This window comes from Synchiropus splendidus, chromosome 13, assembly GCF_027744825.2.
Source record: "Synchiropus splendidus isolate RoL2022-P1 chromosome 13, RoL_Sspl_1.0, whole genome shotgun sequence".
NCBI classification, from domain to species: domain Eukaryota; kingdom Metazoa; phylum Chordata; class Actinopteri; order Syngnathiformes; family Callionymidae; genus Synchiropus; species Synchiropus splendidus.
In genome coordinates, this window is record NC_071346.1 from 4019703 (window position 1) to 4035768 (window position 16066).

Below are 16066 nucleotides of genomic sequence, written 5' to 3' on the forward strand. Positions count from 1 at the left end.
ACAGGCGATATTTTAACTTTCAAGCCCAGATTCACCTGATGACCGGGAGACTCTGATACCAATTCTCTTCACGTGCGCACAAGACCTGTCGTCAACCACAGCGTAATGAAAACCCGTTAGTAAATGGCACTCCCCGAGTTTGTTAGTTCAAGCGCGAACGTTGGTTTAAGTGATCACGTTAGCGCCATGTAAACACATTTCTAAATGAGTGAGACCGGCATCCATGATTGTTGCTCTGATAGGTGGTGCTGCTGGGGCATTTGTGCGGGTTCTCAGACAAGAGCATCTCTGTGACTCTTCAACATCTTTGCTTCTTTATAGAAACAGACTAGTTATACGCCAGCTGTGTTTAGCCCCTTAAAAACACATCCTCCATACCAGGAGTCAACAACCTTTTTTTGACTGAGAGAGACAAAAAAAACAATCCATGCTAGCCATATTTTTAATACCAAGCAAAACTAAATGGGAAAGAAAGACCAAGAATTTTAGAGCAGAATAAGGCTCTTATTGATTTTTCTTGAAGGTTTCCCAACCTCTGATGTATGAGTCGGCGTCGTGCTAAGAGCCAGAAGTGGTCGGCAAAACAGAGCGAGCCATAGGTTCTCGAACCCTGCTCCACATTGTTACAATTCACTCCATACTTTAAGACTAGCACTGTCAAAGCAAGCTCAACAAAATGAGATGACAACAACATCAGAGACAATTCTGGTTGAGGTCAAAATCAGCTTCAATGCGACACATTGCTAGTTTTAGCCATGACGTTTAGCGGCGATAAACAGCAAGAAACATCAACCGATCCAAAATGAGAGCTGAGCACAAACGGATCAGGGCCACGTCTGACTGACAACAGGTGAGAGCCACCAGCCAGAGCGACAGGTTAGCGATGGGACGTCTTCCTGCCCTGCTGGATTGGGTATCACTGCCAGTAGCTCTTAGTGACAATGTAGTGGTGACACGGACAGCGCAAGTGAAGCCCGCGACCGCTGACAAGCACAGACACTGCAAACAGAGACATGTTGTTCCCCTCGGCCCGGGTCGGCCACGGAACTCGACGCCAGCCCTCCCCACGGTCCGACCCTCGAGCGCTGTGACATTAGAGCAACAGAAGGTCTTCTCAAGAGAGCGAATCCTTCAACAGGAAGAGGAGACCAGAGTAGATCTCTCTTCCTTGGTCTACACCTTTGAACTGATCACAACAATCCTTCACCTCACAGCAGTCAGATAAGTCATGGATATACTTGATTAAGTGCAGAACTGTCACAAACAAAGTGAATTTGTCCGGGAACCTTTATAAACATCTTATTGATGCAATGGAATAAAGCAGGATCGCATGAAAAGGAAGTCATAAAAAATAAAAAGGAAGAGAAAAAATGCTTCACCCTTTAGCCACTACCTCAAATAGTCCGCAGAAAGGAAATAACGGTAACAAGCTGAAACCAATAACTGCGCCCGGGCCAAATAGAATAAATGAGCCACAGATGTAAACAAAACCGCCGCTCGCGTCAACATCACGACAATGCTTTAGAGTCACAAACTGACCAGGTTAGCCCAAGCACATGGCCCTGATTCTGAAAGCTCCCTACACGTCTTAAAATGTTTTACTAGATGACAATAAAATGAACACAAAACATTATCATTTCTAGACTACTACGTTACCTTACTACCTTCCTATGATCATAGCATCAGCAGTTACTTTTGTGGGCTCTGTTTTCTAGAATGACCGACCGAAAGTAGCAACAATGAAATAGGGTTTCATTCATTTAAGCGCTAATCTTCAAATATTCAACTTCTGCTGGTGTCAACAACAAGATGAGTGAGATGAGCTGGCGACGTTAACAAAGATGAAAAGAGGTGAAGAAGAGAGTGCAGGCAGGGAGGCATTAGAGAAGTAACATGGGTGAAAGCAACAGACAGTGGTGGTCACTGCAATGGTGCTTGGTTTAGGGACTCAGGAGTCAGCACTAGATGAGTCAGAGATGAAGATACTGAGGTTGACTGGAAAGCACAAGATCAGAAATGAGTATATAGGAAAATTTCAGTAGAAGTCAATGGAGAAATTAATTCAGTTTCTAAAATGATATGAACTTCCACACTAAAGTCACCATTAGATATGAGAGTATTGGTATTTAAAATACTACTCATAAAAAAAAAATCAATGTTGTTTACGGTGACTGGGCCTTTATAGATAAGAGTGGGTCCAAAAAAAAACTACCTTTCGTGATGAAAGGTGATGATTCACCCCTCGCTACTCGACATACAAACATGACTTGAAGATCTTCTGAAAAGGTGACCTCTTCAAAATAAATCATCTCTTCATCAACGCTGAAAAAAAGCATGTCGAATAGAGCATAATATGGCATTCATACTCAGCAGCCCTGCTAACTTTGGAGTCAAAACAAAAAAAAAACAAAACAGGGGATTATGTAAAACGTTATTTTCATATCCAACACATGATGACCACCACGCTATCAAACGCTTCATCACACTGGAGAAGTTTCCATGAATCCATCAAAACTCTGCACAGAGGAGACACATCCGCTCCTCATTCATGTGTTCGGCAGCACTCTCTCACACGTCTCCTCACAACATTATGACCGGCTTACCTGTGAGTAGTCAAAATCCGAGAGAGGTGCTATGCTTTTGATGTATTCGATTCTGAATTGGTCCTCTGGGTTTGCTAGTGGGACTGGGGGTATTAAAGTGCTCATCGCTGACACTATAGTCTGTGGAAAAGAAGACGAGAGCATTAAAGGGAGTTCCACAATCACATGGTCAGAAATATTCTAGTGCATCGCGGGAGGTAGTTATAAACTCATCATTACATGTCACTAGAAGCCTAGAAATACCTTTTTCAATACAGAACTGGATCCTAAAGTAATTTACAGTACTGTTTCACCTTCACTTAAAACAAAGTACTTTGAATTAAAAGATACTTCAAACTAGGGCTGCAACATCTCGCGACTATAATCCACTATTAAATCAGTCGCCGACCAGTTCATTTGTCGACATCATCGTTCTCTTTGTAGTCAGTATTAAGAGGAGAAATGGCTGAGGCTATGTGACCATGGTGACCCAAAACGTCTGAAGTATGGGACCATTCCACAAAGGACACATACTTTCACAACACATTTAGAGAGTTTAAAGTTCAAATGTGACGTTTCAAAACAGCATTTAACATAATACAAGTGTTCACAACACTTCACATACATGTATTCATTTACATTAATTTATATTGTATTTACAACACAACAATCATGTAGGTGTGTCTGTCAACCCGTATGTGCCGTATGCTGACTAAAATAGTCATGAGTTGCAGCCCTACTTGAAACACCACCTCATGTTCTAGAAGTTTCTGAACAGTGAGTTATCCTAAAGGCTACACAGCCCCTAACCTAAAGCTCGATTTGCTTTGTAACGATCAGCTAGCAATGACATCACTTCAGTGACAGTCGCCCAGGATCACGTTCCAGTTCTTTAACATCAGGCGAGCTTGGTAGAAACCAGTCACAGTGAACGAAACAGAAGAAGTTCTTAGTAGTTTTAACGCTAGTTGGCGAGTTACAACCTCAGCTAGCTGAGAATACATCAGCAACATGGCGGTACAAGACGCCTGCCTCTGTTTGCTCGCGAGGTTGGCCCAAAATTCATGCGACAGAACTCACCACTATGGCATCCTTCACGTTTTTCCGAATATCTTGGATTTTCTGTTTCTTTTCTCTGCATCGGAAAGAGAAAAGCGGTTACAAAACGACAGTAAAACACACAAGATTTATCATAAAGGCTGTCAGGGGTCACCCGCCGGTTATTCCAACGCAAGAACACGTACAATAGCGGTGGAAAAGCATGCGCCAGATATCGGCCAAATTGCAAAACCCGACTCACAATCAGGATTTTATCATCTGACAAAGTTACAATCTCAAAGAGAGAGGGTGAAAATCTGGCCTCTTCAGGCAAAGTCGTCTAATAAATAATAGAAAAAGTGTACAAAGAGGATATTCATACAGTTGCAGGACTTTGACATGTACTGGGCCTGTTTAAAATAGACCAGTGGTAAGATCAATGCCATGCAAGGCCTTGCAGCAAAACAAATCATCAATAGGCCTGTGTCGATCACAACCTTTCACCCTCTCACATGAAAAAAAAAAAGGAAGAGTGAATTTGGCGTCTGTTGGACACACATATGTCTGATAACTGTACATGAAAAGAGGAAAAAGAAGCAGAGGAGGAGGAAGAGAGGAGGAGGAGGGGGAGATATTAGCTGCTTTGCATGGGATACTGGGCCCAACAGGCGCTGCAGTGCCTACAGAAAACACATTCATATGCTACATTCTGGCCTCGCGAGCAGGAAATATGTGCATTTACATCAGTTCCGTGAGGGCTCACGAGCGAATTCGATCGAGAGGCTAGGACTCACTCTGCGTTGAAGCCGTTGACGTGTAGAATCTTCATCTGCTTGACAATGGTGCTTTTTCCGGACTCTCCCGCACCTTCGAAAACACACCACAGAAGACAGAAATGTCACCCAGGGGAGGACGTTGAACAGACACACGGTGTTTTTTTGGCGGTAGCAGCCAAGCTAACAGCCCAGCTAGCAGTCGGCTCCGGAGCTTCCATCAATATCCACCCCCATGACATATTATTGCAAGCGCTGTCAAACGGGGCTACGTGTTCGAGCTAACGTTTCTCAGCGCTATACCGTACCGAAATAACAGCCTTACCCAGTAATAAGAGCCTGTGTGTTGCTTTATACGCTTGTCGCTCCTTCTGCAGCTGCTTTTCTATCTTTTTATTCGCCTCTCGTTGTGCCTTTTCGTCGATGCGTTGATCTTCAGTCTTGCTGTTGCCCAAACAACCCATCTTCCGTCGCCCTAACCCTTCCTTCTGGAATCGTTAAAATGGATATAAAAACACCTGTATTGACGCTGTGCTTTAAAACAAAAAAAAAACCAAGAATGAGTCGGCTGTATAAAAATGTCAAATCTCTGCGAGGCTTCTTCTCCGTCGGAGGGAGGACTATGTTCCCCCGTTACAATTCCGCTTTAGCCGCAGCAGCCGTCATCCACACCGCCTGCGAGTTCACCAGCCAACCACACGGTTCAACAAGGAAATAAGAAAAAAACATAAATAAATAAGAGCAGAGAGGGAGCCTTTTCGATTTCTGGGAATCCAGTCAACTGTTCCTATCGCTGCTCCAAGCCCTCTCTCTCTCTGAATTTCTACCAGTATTTCTGTCTCTTTAACTCAGCACTGCCTCTCGCTGTGGCACCAGGAAGTAGCCGCGGACGGTGGAACTGGACGAGAACCCGCGTTAGAAAACCGCCGCCTGCGCTCGTTTAGCATTTTCAAACGCGGAGCGGCGAGTATCGAGAGGCCACGGTCGGTTCGGTCGGCTGCGAAACTGCTATCAAAGTGTTCGGGGAAGAGGGTTGGACACCCGGACGCCTGTGTGCTGCTTCACAGAGGGGCTGGGTCTCTGTCAGTGCGCTGGCCCTGACCCAACCTGGCAACCCACTTACGATGGAAAATACACTTCTACCTGCGCGTGCAGTGTTTTTAACAGTCCAGAACCATCGGGCAACCGAAGCATATATATATATAGATATATGTATCTATATATATATCTATATATATCGGTAGAAAGATAGATATAGATCGATATATATAGATAGATGCGACTTTAATGTTCAGAAAAACTTTGCATTCATTAGTTTTCTTCTGCTTAACCTGGTTGCGGGGGCAGCAACCGAAGCAAAGAAATCCAGAGTTTCCTCACTCCTCAGGGGGAACACATTTGTTCACAGGTGGGTCAGCCCCAGGGCTTCCTCCCACCTCACAAAACCTGTACTTTGAGGTGCTTCTCACCCTGCTTCTGATCAAACTCAGGCCCGTGAGAGCTTAAAATACACTACAAAAGCACTGGGTAAGTGCAAACGTCTGGGAAGCTGCTTCAGCTCCCGACCTCTCAATGACGAAGCGTCCTTCATACAGGATAACCTCCCTGCCAGCTCACACCTGAAAATTAAACTATTAAAAGTGACCCCGGAATGTGGAGTCAAACCAAGGACCTCTGGATCTTCAGTCCAACACACACATATGCTAGACTGCCCAGGAGCTTAATACATGTACAATGAGTCACATGCACGCAGTTTATAAGGTAAAGCTTCCTGATCCAGAGGGTGCTCTGGATTATTCCCAAATCATTTGATCCAATGATTCAACACAGACAGACAAACCAATGCCCTCAACCTAGGATTCATCTAGAAAAATCGTTTGACTTCACTATTAAAGTGAGTGTCCAGGATCTCTCCTGCACTAGTGGGAGGAAGACCCAGGACTGACCCAGGACATGATGGAGAAACAGTGCTTTTCATTTGACCTGGAATCACCCAGCTTCCACCAGCAGGTGGAGCCGGTTTCTGCTGGGAATCTGCGTCTCTTTTCCTTCAGCTGCTGCCCCCTCGACCTGAATAACTGGCAGCAGTAACTGGGATTCAAACCCAGCTGCTACGCTGAAGTCAGGTACATTTCCAATCGAAGGGAATCCGCTTCTTTTCCTAGCTTCCAATCCCAAAATGTCAAGGGCCGCTCAGAGTAGCGGGTCACATGAGCGAGCTGAGACACGATGGCTGCCAGCTTCGACAGAGATCACCGGCCTTGTCAACCACCATCTCCCGCTTTTACACCCAACATTAAGATTATTTGGGATGAGTCTCTTGCCGGAGGAACTGTTGAGATGTTGAGTAAAGTAGAGATGGAACCATTTTTTAAATCATCGATATTTGTTTTCCTGCTAACTTCAAACAAAGGAACTTTTTGTTTGTTAATAGTCAGGAGGAGGGGATAGTTGGTCTCTGTTTCACTTCATTTTTGGTCTGCTGAATCCAAACCACATTCAGTGGTAGCTGTTCTAGTGAAGGAAGAAGTTGAACCACCTTCCTACATCTTCTGTCTTTGCCGGTCATTCTCTCTGCGTACACTGTATAATGCCCAGTCAGCATTATCAGGAAGAAGACCACAACACTCTGGCATAGGAACCTTTTGGCTGGTTAAGGAATAAATAATAATAAATTAATTAATTAAATGCTCAGCTTGAGTATCACAATTCGTCAGTTTATTAGTTGAATAGTAATACAAGTTAAACCCTAAAATGTCAAATTATTAATAGGTATTTTAGCATTGAAGAAAGAGGGAAACTGTGTCAGCGTTGTGGCAGCAGCCTGACCTTCATGTTGCTTCCTCTTCACTCAAACAAAACGAGATGTGGGTTTGCTCAGGTTAGACGCTGCAGACCACATTCAAGCACAAGCAGCAGGACAGACACTTGAAGCAGAGACAGGTGAAATGGGTTCCAAGGGATGCACTGGGCAAGCGCTCCGCCACCTGCTCTACTCCAAGTCTCTAACAACTGAACTCCTAAGTGGACTGTTCACATCAAAGGTGACAAGACAACGCTTGTAGCGCTGCTTGCACCGAGTGGTCGCTGGCTTCCGGTGGCCCCTGACTTTGGTTTTTTGAGTAAGTCAGTCGAAAGTTTGAGGAGAGTAAACATGGCCGACAGGAGAGGCAGAATTGTAGTTCTTCATCGACACCACAACAGTCCTCCCATTTGCATTTATCTCTCCCAACATGGCATCAAACAGGACGGAGCCAAGGAGCAAGCCACTTAGAAACAAGGAAGCAAAGGGGGGATTTTTCACAGTTGTGAAAATACTAGCTTCTACTCATGAGCTATAAATAAATACCTCTCATCTGCAACTGCTCTCAGGTGTCCAGTTTACAATCTCTGGATTTTTTTTGCCATATAAAGATGAAAAAAAGATCCATTATCGTGTTAATTTATATGAAATGTGTTGCGTTTTCCTTGTTTTGATACTTGATCTTCTTAGTTTTGTTGAGTAATTTCACCCTTCTGCATATGTCACTGTAAAACCTGGGTTCTGATTGGTTAACCGGCCGCGACTTTAGGAGAGTGACGCGATATATCGCCTGAAACATATTGCTAAAAACTCACATGACGGCTGAACCCAGTTGTCTCGGCATTCCGAGTTACCACTTCCCAAACAAGACGTTTGATCGCAGCGTTAGACATTATGCTGATAAGGTGTTGGAACATCTCATTTAAACAATAACGTAAAAAAAAAAAAAAAAAAACAGCAACAGTGTAAAGTTCACTGCAACCCCAAACTCCAACATCACTGTCAAACTAGAATTTTATTTTTCTGATATTGAATGGAAGAGACTTTTAACTGATGCTAAAGCAGCTCTGTGGCCGATATAGAGACAAGAAAAATAACAGTGGAACTTGGAAATCCAACCACAGAAACAGCACGATTATTGAGTAACATAGCACCCGCACTATTGACTGGACGTAAACCCGAGCAGAGCAGAGTAACAAAAGCTGAGCTCCACGCAAAGTTAATTTTGTTTATGCCGCCGTGGAAACTACACATCCACTGAGTCCCACTAACCTTGAGACGACAGACAAAAACCCGTCTCGCCGCTTCTGAGCGCAAGGTCAAGAACAGCAGCTGACCCACAGCGGCCTCTGGTGGCAGCGAGCAGAGCTACACCTGCTCGTTGTAAATAGTAGAACCAAGGGGCGTTTGTTAACATTTGAAAGTTTCCAATCCTCATTCATGTTGTGCAAACGCGTCAGCATGTCAGTGAGTGTTACATAAAAGGGGATAACTCATCAGAACCCAGACTCCAGACAGTAGGTGGCAAAGTTCAGCGGCAGTCAATGATAAAACGCTGCGATGAGAAGCAAAGTCCACGAGAGAGAGAGGCCCTGCACGCGGTGGGCTCCAGTGGATCAGTCAAGTTTTCACCTCCAGGACACAATGAGTCACTCCCCACAAGCTACTCATTGTCTGACCCCTCGCCGGCTTGTTGATCAGGTGAAAAAAAAGAGAGAGTCCAGTCACAGAGGACAAACAATGAAGCGGCTTCTGCTCCAAAGATATTCAGTCGGATGTTTACAGTACAGAGGGGTTAATGTTAGAACTCGGTTCATTATGAATGCAGCAGACCCTCCGACATTCCAGTCCACCTGCCACACCTCTTCAGGTTCCTCCGTCCGCAGCTCGGTCCCCATGGCCTCCACCATCACGGACACCTGATACACTCCCATGGCAGCAGGTGAACACCTCCCTTTGCTGATCCCGCAGCATGGACACCTGACACCTGTCCGGACAGGTGTTGCTCACCAAGTGGATCCTCTCCAACCCACAACCTGTCACACACCTCCAGTCTCCAGCGCATGACACCTCCAGCCTGTGCTCTTGTCCCACTCACAGCTCCTCTCCAGGTCGCTTTTCATCCAGTTCTCTTCCATCACAACATTCTTGGTGTCTCCTCTCCACCTGTCCAAACCACCTGTCCTGCCTAGCTTCGTGTCCAAACGTGTCCACATGTCCCTCTGATATACTGACCACCACGGCGCAGAAGAGTCAAGCACATCACTGGACATTCATCATCATCCAGACCAAATAATGAGGTCCCAATACAGACATTCATTCAACAGCTTGGCAATATTTTTTACTTGGACTCAAGAAGTCTCATGATATCGCAACTTATTTGAGCTAATTTGAAGGCTCCTCTTTTCAGCTCACTCACCTACATTTATTTTACCGACAACCTTCTTTTCCTATTACAAATGTTGACATCATTAATAATCAAATTTAAATGACCTATATATAGAATATTCCACGTCAATAATCATGATCTTCTCGATATACTGTATATATTCTCCCCTCAAAATAAATTCCTAATTTTGCTTTCATGTTACTGAAAAAGAATGTTGTTTCTTGTCTGTTGTCTTTTATTTTTTGTTCGTTTAAGTAACTGAACATTTGAATCACAAATTTAAAATTCCATATATAGACCTTTCTTTGTATTGTGGCTCATATTTCTTTAAAGTTTACATTGTTTAAAAGCAGTACCGTTGCAACTTTGAATCTATTTTGTTTTACATTTGTTAAATACCTTAATCGCTTTCAATATTTTAAGGATTTTACAGCTCTATTTTTTACATTTTGTGGTTTTAAGATGTGTTTTTGGTCCTATTTTTGCTCTCCTCCATCGACTGGTCGGAGCTGAGGAAACAACAACACGTTAAATCTGTCACACACTGTCACATAACAAGAGCAAATAAAGTTTTCCAACACAGTTTCACTCCTCTTGTTTGTTGACATGAAGTGGACAAAAATAGCTTTGTGTTTTGGTAAAACAAGCCAAGCTAAAAAAGCCTGCTGCGAACACAAACAGATAATGTGACCCAGATTAGCCGGAATACCTTGAAATGTAACACTATTTGAGCGGTGTCCACTTTCAGAGCAACACTAACCACCTCTGCTCCTCTGGCATGCAACAAGAGTCAGGAGGCCTGGACCGGTGTAAGGTCCCGGAAGGCAGAGAGGAAAAACCTGCCGTTCTCCAGCGTCGACGCGTGCGGGACAGATAACACCGAAAATAATGATGATGCTACGGAACTAAGGGACGCGGCTGGGGCCCTAATCACAGGTCACAGCAGCTGGGAGACTTGTGTGACACTTGGCCGAGTGACTTGTGAAGATGAGACACTTGTCTCTCGGGGTAATTACCTCCACGCAGCAGCCGTGTCGGCTCACAGCAGGATCACTTCAAAGATGAACGCACACACGCACACACACACACACACACACACACACACACAGTTTCTCCACAAACCGTCAGGAAAATAGGGCTCGACACTTGATACCGCTGGTGAGGGCTAGCTTGGGCCGGGGCTAGTCAACTTTAGCAAGAACTAATTCGGCTTCCTACAGCACTGTTTTGGTTGAATTTGTTCTAACTTTAGACTTTTAATGTAAACAGGACGTGACAAATATTAAGTGAAGTGAAACTACTTCAAGTGGGAGGGGCTTGCAGCCGCTTGCCATCATGTGACGCTAGCAACTTTGTATCGCTAACTTAACTGGAAAATTCCCAGTTGTAAGAGTCCTAAGTGGGGAAAGTGGGAGAATCCTCACCACCCTGAATACCCGATCAAAGATGGCTTCTCTGAGCGGAAACAGGAAATAGAAATTGAAATGTTTCCTGCAGGTTTTACAGTCACATCGTGAAGCTGCTTCTCGTCTTGTTTTCCGACTTTGATAACTGAAACGGCTGCGACGATATTCCTAGCTACAACTTCCCACTTCCGTGGGAACTGGAACCCAACAAAAGCACGACAGGAGAGGTTAAGATGCAATGCTACATTAGCATAGCTAACCAACAAGTTAGGGAGGACCAACGGCGAGGTCATTACGAGTCTATAAATGAACCCTGTACACTGCGGAAAGCCTAAAAGCAGCGTCCAACTCTGGTGAGCGGCCGATACACAACAACCACGGTTCAGTTCTGATGTGAATTCAGGTCCAGAACTGAGTCAGAACCTCTCAGACTTGTCTAGTTTTACGCGACACAAATTACAACACGTATCATCAAGCTCAGTGTCAGGAGGGTGGTCATAATGTTTAGGCTGAGCAATGTACAGGACAGATAAGATAAGAGAATCCTTCCATCACCAAACATGGAAGAGAGTTTATCTTTACTGCGGCAAAGTCACACATAGCTAATACACAAAACTACAGCTGTGAAGTCGTAAACAGATCAGTAGAAAAACAGCAGGAAAAATACTACATTTACACTGTCAAGACTGCACTGAAATTACTGTACAAAATGCCAGAAGATGAGTACAAAGTCTACTTTCATTCCACTCAACTCAAGCTATAGTGAAACAGTACTTTTCGCACCCCTACATTCTTCTAAATCCCTTTTATGCTTGGTGTGTTTGTACAGTAAAGTATAGCCGACACAGTGTTGGTGGTGGACAGACTCAACCAAACGGATGCCAGTCTCATCCTTAAAAAACTTCATCACCGCCTACTACAACTCTCTGATAGAGTAATGAAACAAAGTCGTCCGATCTGTCAGGAAGTTCCCTTTCTTCTTCCCTCCATTTACCTTTTACGGTTACACACAGCAGCCGACCGAGACAGCTGTCGGCGACAGTGTTTACCTTGATGTGTCCTGGCAAAGACCCGAGTCTGGTGGAGAATCAGGAGAGTTTTGCAGCGACCAACATATCCAGATCATTGAAGCAGTGTTGAAACAACCTCTTCAGTGGAGTACTCACACATGTAAATATTTTCCAGACAAGTACTTTTACTCAATAAAACGACATAATTCGGCAGACTCTTGGCTTCAAAATGACTAGCTGCAGTGTTGTGAGCTAGCTTAGTCGATTGAGTTTAAAATGTCTGGTTTTAAACTATGCTGCTGTCAACATAATAATAAGCACAATAAAGCAACTATATATTCTCTCAATTCCATGAAAAGCATAGTGTGAACACAGCGATCTTCACTTCAGTATTACATTCAACCCTTGCGAACTTGTAGCTGGTGTGGGCTGCAGACAGGCTTATAGCTAGGAGGGCGTCTGGAAAACATGAAAAAATGGACACCCAATTCTTGCCATATACTGGCGTAATCTGGCGGCCAAGCTACGGTCGAGATTCCTGTGTCCATTTTTTCATGTTTTGCAGACGCCCTCCTAGCTAAAGCCTGGCCACAGAATATGGTTGGGTGCAGCAGATTTGGCCCACGGACCTTGAGTTTGACAAGAATGTTCCGCTCTAAACAACAAGAGAAGACCTCTGTCCATGTTGTGTATCACACCGACCTATGAAATTTTTGACCCTTCACATACCCCTCACTAAGTTCAAATGTTCCATGTCGAATTACGTCTCACGCTCAGGCCGACCACAGAATACAGCGTCTGTCCTCGCAGAGCCGTCACAATGCCTGATCAGGTTCTGTGAGGTTTGGCAGCTGATCTGTTACCACATGAGGGATTTCCCTTTCTCCATCCTTCTCAGATCTGATGCGTGTCACTTCAGGAGCCGGGATCTTCCTAGACCGCGGCTTCCTGTAATCCATCCACAAACAGGGCCAGACTTTCTAGTGGCCGGACGAATCGGCGTCTCGTGACAGAGACGACAGCGAGACGCTTGAGATCGTCGAGCACTAGCTTGTTGGCGAGGTGACACTTTTTTCAGTTAGCTGAGTGTATTACAGGAGATTGTGTTTAACTTGCTGGGAAACAGCATGTCAGTATGATGACATCACTGAGGTGGGCGCCAGTGAGAATGTCTCTTCACCGCTAAAGGCAGAGAGCAACACCAGAGGGCAGCTAGCTTGTGTGATGGTCACGACCAGTTGAAAGAAGGAAAGCAAGCGGCTAGCTAGATCCCGTCGGCGCCACCTGGTGTCGCAAGGTTGTCAAAAATATCCACACTCTGCAACTGCGTTTACGAAAATGACAGTGACTCTACCGCTGTTTGGAAAACAACCTGAAAATATTCGACAATCCGGAGGACAGTCATTTTCGCCTTCCCCTACCATCCTGAAGTCAAGTCTTACCAAATGTTTTTATACCTTATTTTCACTATTTTGCTTTTTTTTTTTCCTTGCATAGTTCAAAATGGCTTAGACGACCTTAGTTGGATAGGTAAACACCTCACCCTAGACCTGACCTACTGATGAGCTCACAAGTCAGAGAACCTGCTTGAACAAGTGGCACCAGTGGCTGGGTTTATTCTGAGCTCATACATCAGTGAGACACTCGGCGCAGAGCCAAAGCTTCCACTCCCGGATGAGGCAATTTCAAAACGCCTTCAGGTGTCTGAGGCGGTGTCTTCAAGACTCCATCAGACTCAGGTGAAATGACTCCTCTGTGTCTCCATCACCACTCACAGGTGTATCACGCTCCTATTAAAAGCGAATTATACTTCATCCTATGAATTAATCCAGGGCTGAGGCTTATTCAAACAGAAGGCCCCGAAGGGTCGGGGAGGTGACTGTGTGATGGTGGAGTTGAGACCCATGAATGGGGGAGTGCGAGGGTTCAGGAGGCCTCTGTGCTCCGACCGTAACAGCAGCAGCAGCAGCAGCAGGCAGCAGGCAGATACGTACCGAGCAGCAGCAGCCGGTGGGTCTGTTTGTACTCCCGCTTGAGCTCCTTCAGCGCCCGGTCAATGTTCTTACTGACTTTCTTGGCCTCCCTCTCGGCCTCCTTCTCCTCCACCAGTAATTTGTCCCAGTTCTTCTGCTTCTGGTTGCTGGTCTTCTGCAGCAGCTGCAAGCGTCGGCCGCGCTCCTTCCCGCTGCTCCCCTTCCCGCTGCTGCCTCCCCCGTTCTGAATGAGGACGCCGTCCGTCCCGGGCTCTCCGCGGCGCTGCTCCCCGGGGCGGAGCGGGCCTCGCAGCGACGACGTCTCCCCGCATCCCCCGGCGTCCTCCGGGCCGCCTCCCCCGGCGCGGCTCTGCTGCTGCTGCTGCTCCGGAGCCGGCGGATCCGAGTCGGAGGCGGCGTTGGAGATGGATCCGCTCAGGTCCCCGAAGAGCCGGGGACGCAAGCTGTAGCACAGCCCCATCTTTCAACCGATATGTGTCTGTGGGTGAGATTTCTCATAAAAATAAAACGCGGGGAAACGGCGGCGCCACCTTCCTAACGTTCCATCGTCACATCGGATCCGCGCTCGCTCGATTTAAGTCCGAATCTGAGGCGAAAACCGGAGTGAAACGGGCTCCGACATTTGCTAGATGTCATTTTGCATTTTCCCCAGTCAGGCTTGGCGTCCTCGTCGGCGGATCACCTGATCCTCCAGTGGACACACTGCGGGTCCACCTTACCGTAAGTAACCAAAAGCGGAACCTTGGCGAGGAGAAGGCGGGCGAGCCGCAGCGCGCTCCACAATCTGCGTGCACGCGTGTTAGGTGCAATGCACCGCGCGTCATCCCGCTCCACAACATGGCCATTTCGAGAATGTTGCTCATGATTTTCATTCCACGCATTTCATTTCTGCATGACTGGAGCCCCTGATCCCACAGATCAGACGCGTTGTCTTGGTCAAAAGGGCTGAAAAACTCCGCTCAAACGAGGGTTTTCATCGCGTCCACTCTACTGAATCATCTTATATGCTGTCAGTTTTGCACTGTGGAGGTCAACGGAACAGACCGTGTCAAAGAAATATGAAAAACACCACCAGAAAAATGAAAGACTCGTCTCACAAATATTAGTTTTAAAATCACATAGTTGTTTTTTTGAAAACTCCACACATTCATGTGCATGTACCAGCAAATATCCACAGGAATTAAATGATATATATATATATATATTTTTAAATCAACAGTAGTAAATTAGAAAGAAAGAAAAAACACTCAGGGAGTGTAGACCTCAGCCAAGCAGCTCATTTCCACCCTTGATGATACAGTTTTTTAGCATTTAAAATATCATTGATGTAATAACAGGGGAGTTTAAATGAACTCAATGGGACAGCAGCAGACCGACAGAACCCATTGTCAACTGCAGGGGGTCCACTAAAAGCGAACTGTTTCACGAACTGTTCACAACATGTCCTGCGAGTTTCATTGAAGTTGTGAAGGCCAGCGTGATTCAAAACAGACCAGTTCAACACCATGTTTATGAGTGTGACTTCTCTCATTGTAGCTTAAGATCACAATAGTTTGAGTCTATAAAATGTGTTTTTTTATTAGTGATGTTAGTTAGCAGCTAAATGCGCCTGTGTTTTGTCTAAAGTACAATATAATTTATGTACAGCACAGTAGTCTTATTTTCTACGAAAACGTTTTACAATTTCTATACGTCCACATCTTTTTAATATACGAACCTTTCCACAATAAATACATGTCTATATTTATCAAATTACGCATTTCCTTCTAAATGGCTTTTTTTTTCTTCGAGGTTCTGACAATAATATTGATCATTTTGGCTGTTAAACCTCAAAATTTGTTATGAGTTGATGCAGTTCTCTAAGCAACCTCTAGATGTCAGCACTAAGGAGTACATGGAGTTATTTGACCGCCAACAGGACCAGAGAGCAAGTGACCTGTCAACAGGAAAGGAGCTATTTATAGACGCGCAAGTTATTTTTACATCGAAAACTGTCGTGGTTTTCATGAAGCTCATATATATTTAGCGGAAGTTCGATATAGTTCTGATGGAACGAATATATGTTCTTGTA

The 16066-nt window shown here is 45.1% G+C and overlaps 1 protein-coding gene across 2 annotated transcripts in view; it reads right to left on the bottom strand.

Moving 5' to 3' along the window:
• gnal (guanine nucleotide binding protein (G protein), alpha activating activity polypeptide, olfactory type) overlaps nt 1-14711 on the bottom strand; it is a 42667-nt gene extending 27956 nt beyond the window's left edge. Inside the window, exons 1-4 of one of the 2 annotated variants that reach the window (XM_053884480.1) lie at nt 13996-14711; nt 4415-4487; nt 3663-3717; nt 2604-2723 (exon numbers count right to left, since the gene is read on the bottom strand). In XM_053884480.1, coding sequence (XP_053740455.1) covers nt 2604-2723; nt 3663-3717; nt 4415-4487; nt 13996-14455 — 708 coding nt within the window. In that variant the 5' untranslated portion in view covers nt 14456-14711. Of the gene's footprint in view, nt 1-2603; nt 2724-3662; nt 3718-4414; nt 4488-4718; nt 5549-13995 lie in introns of those variants that run through there. The other variant, XM_053884481.1, reaches the window with a different exon arrangement.
• Nucleotides 14712-16066: the final 1355 nt, after the last annotated feature.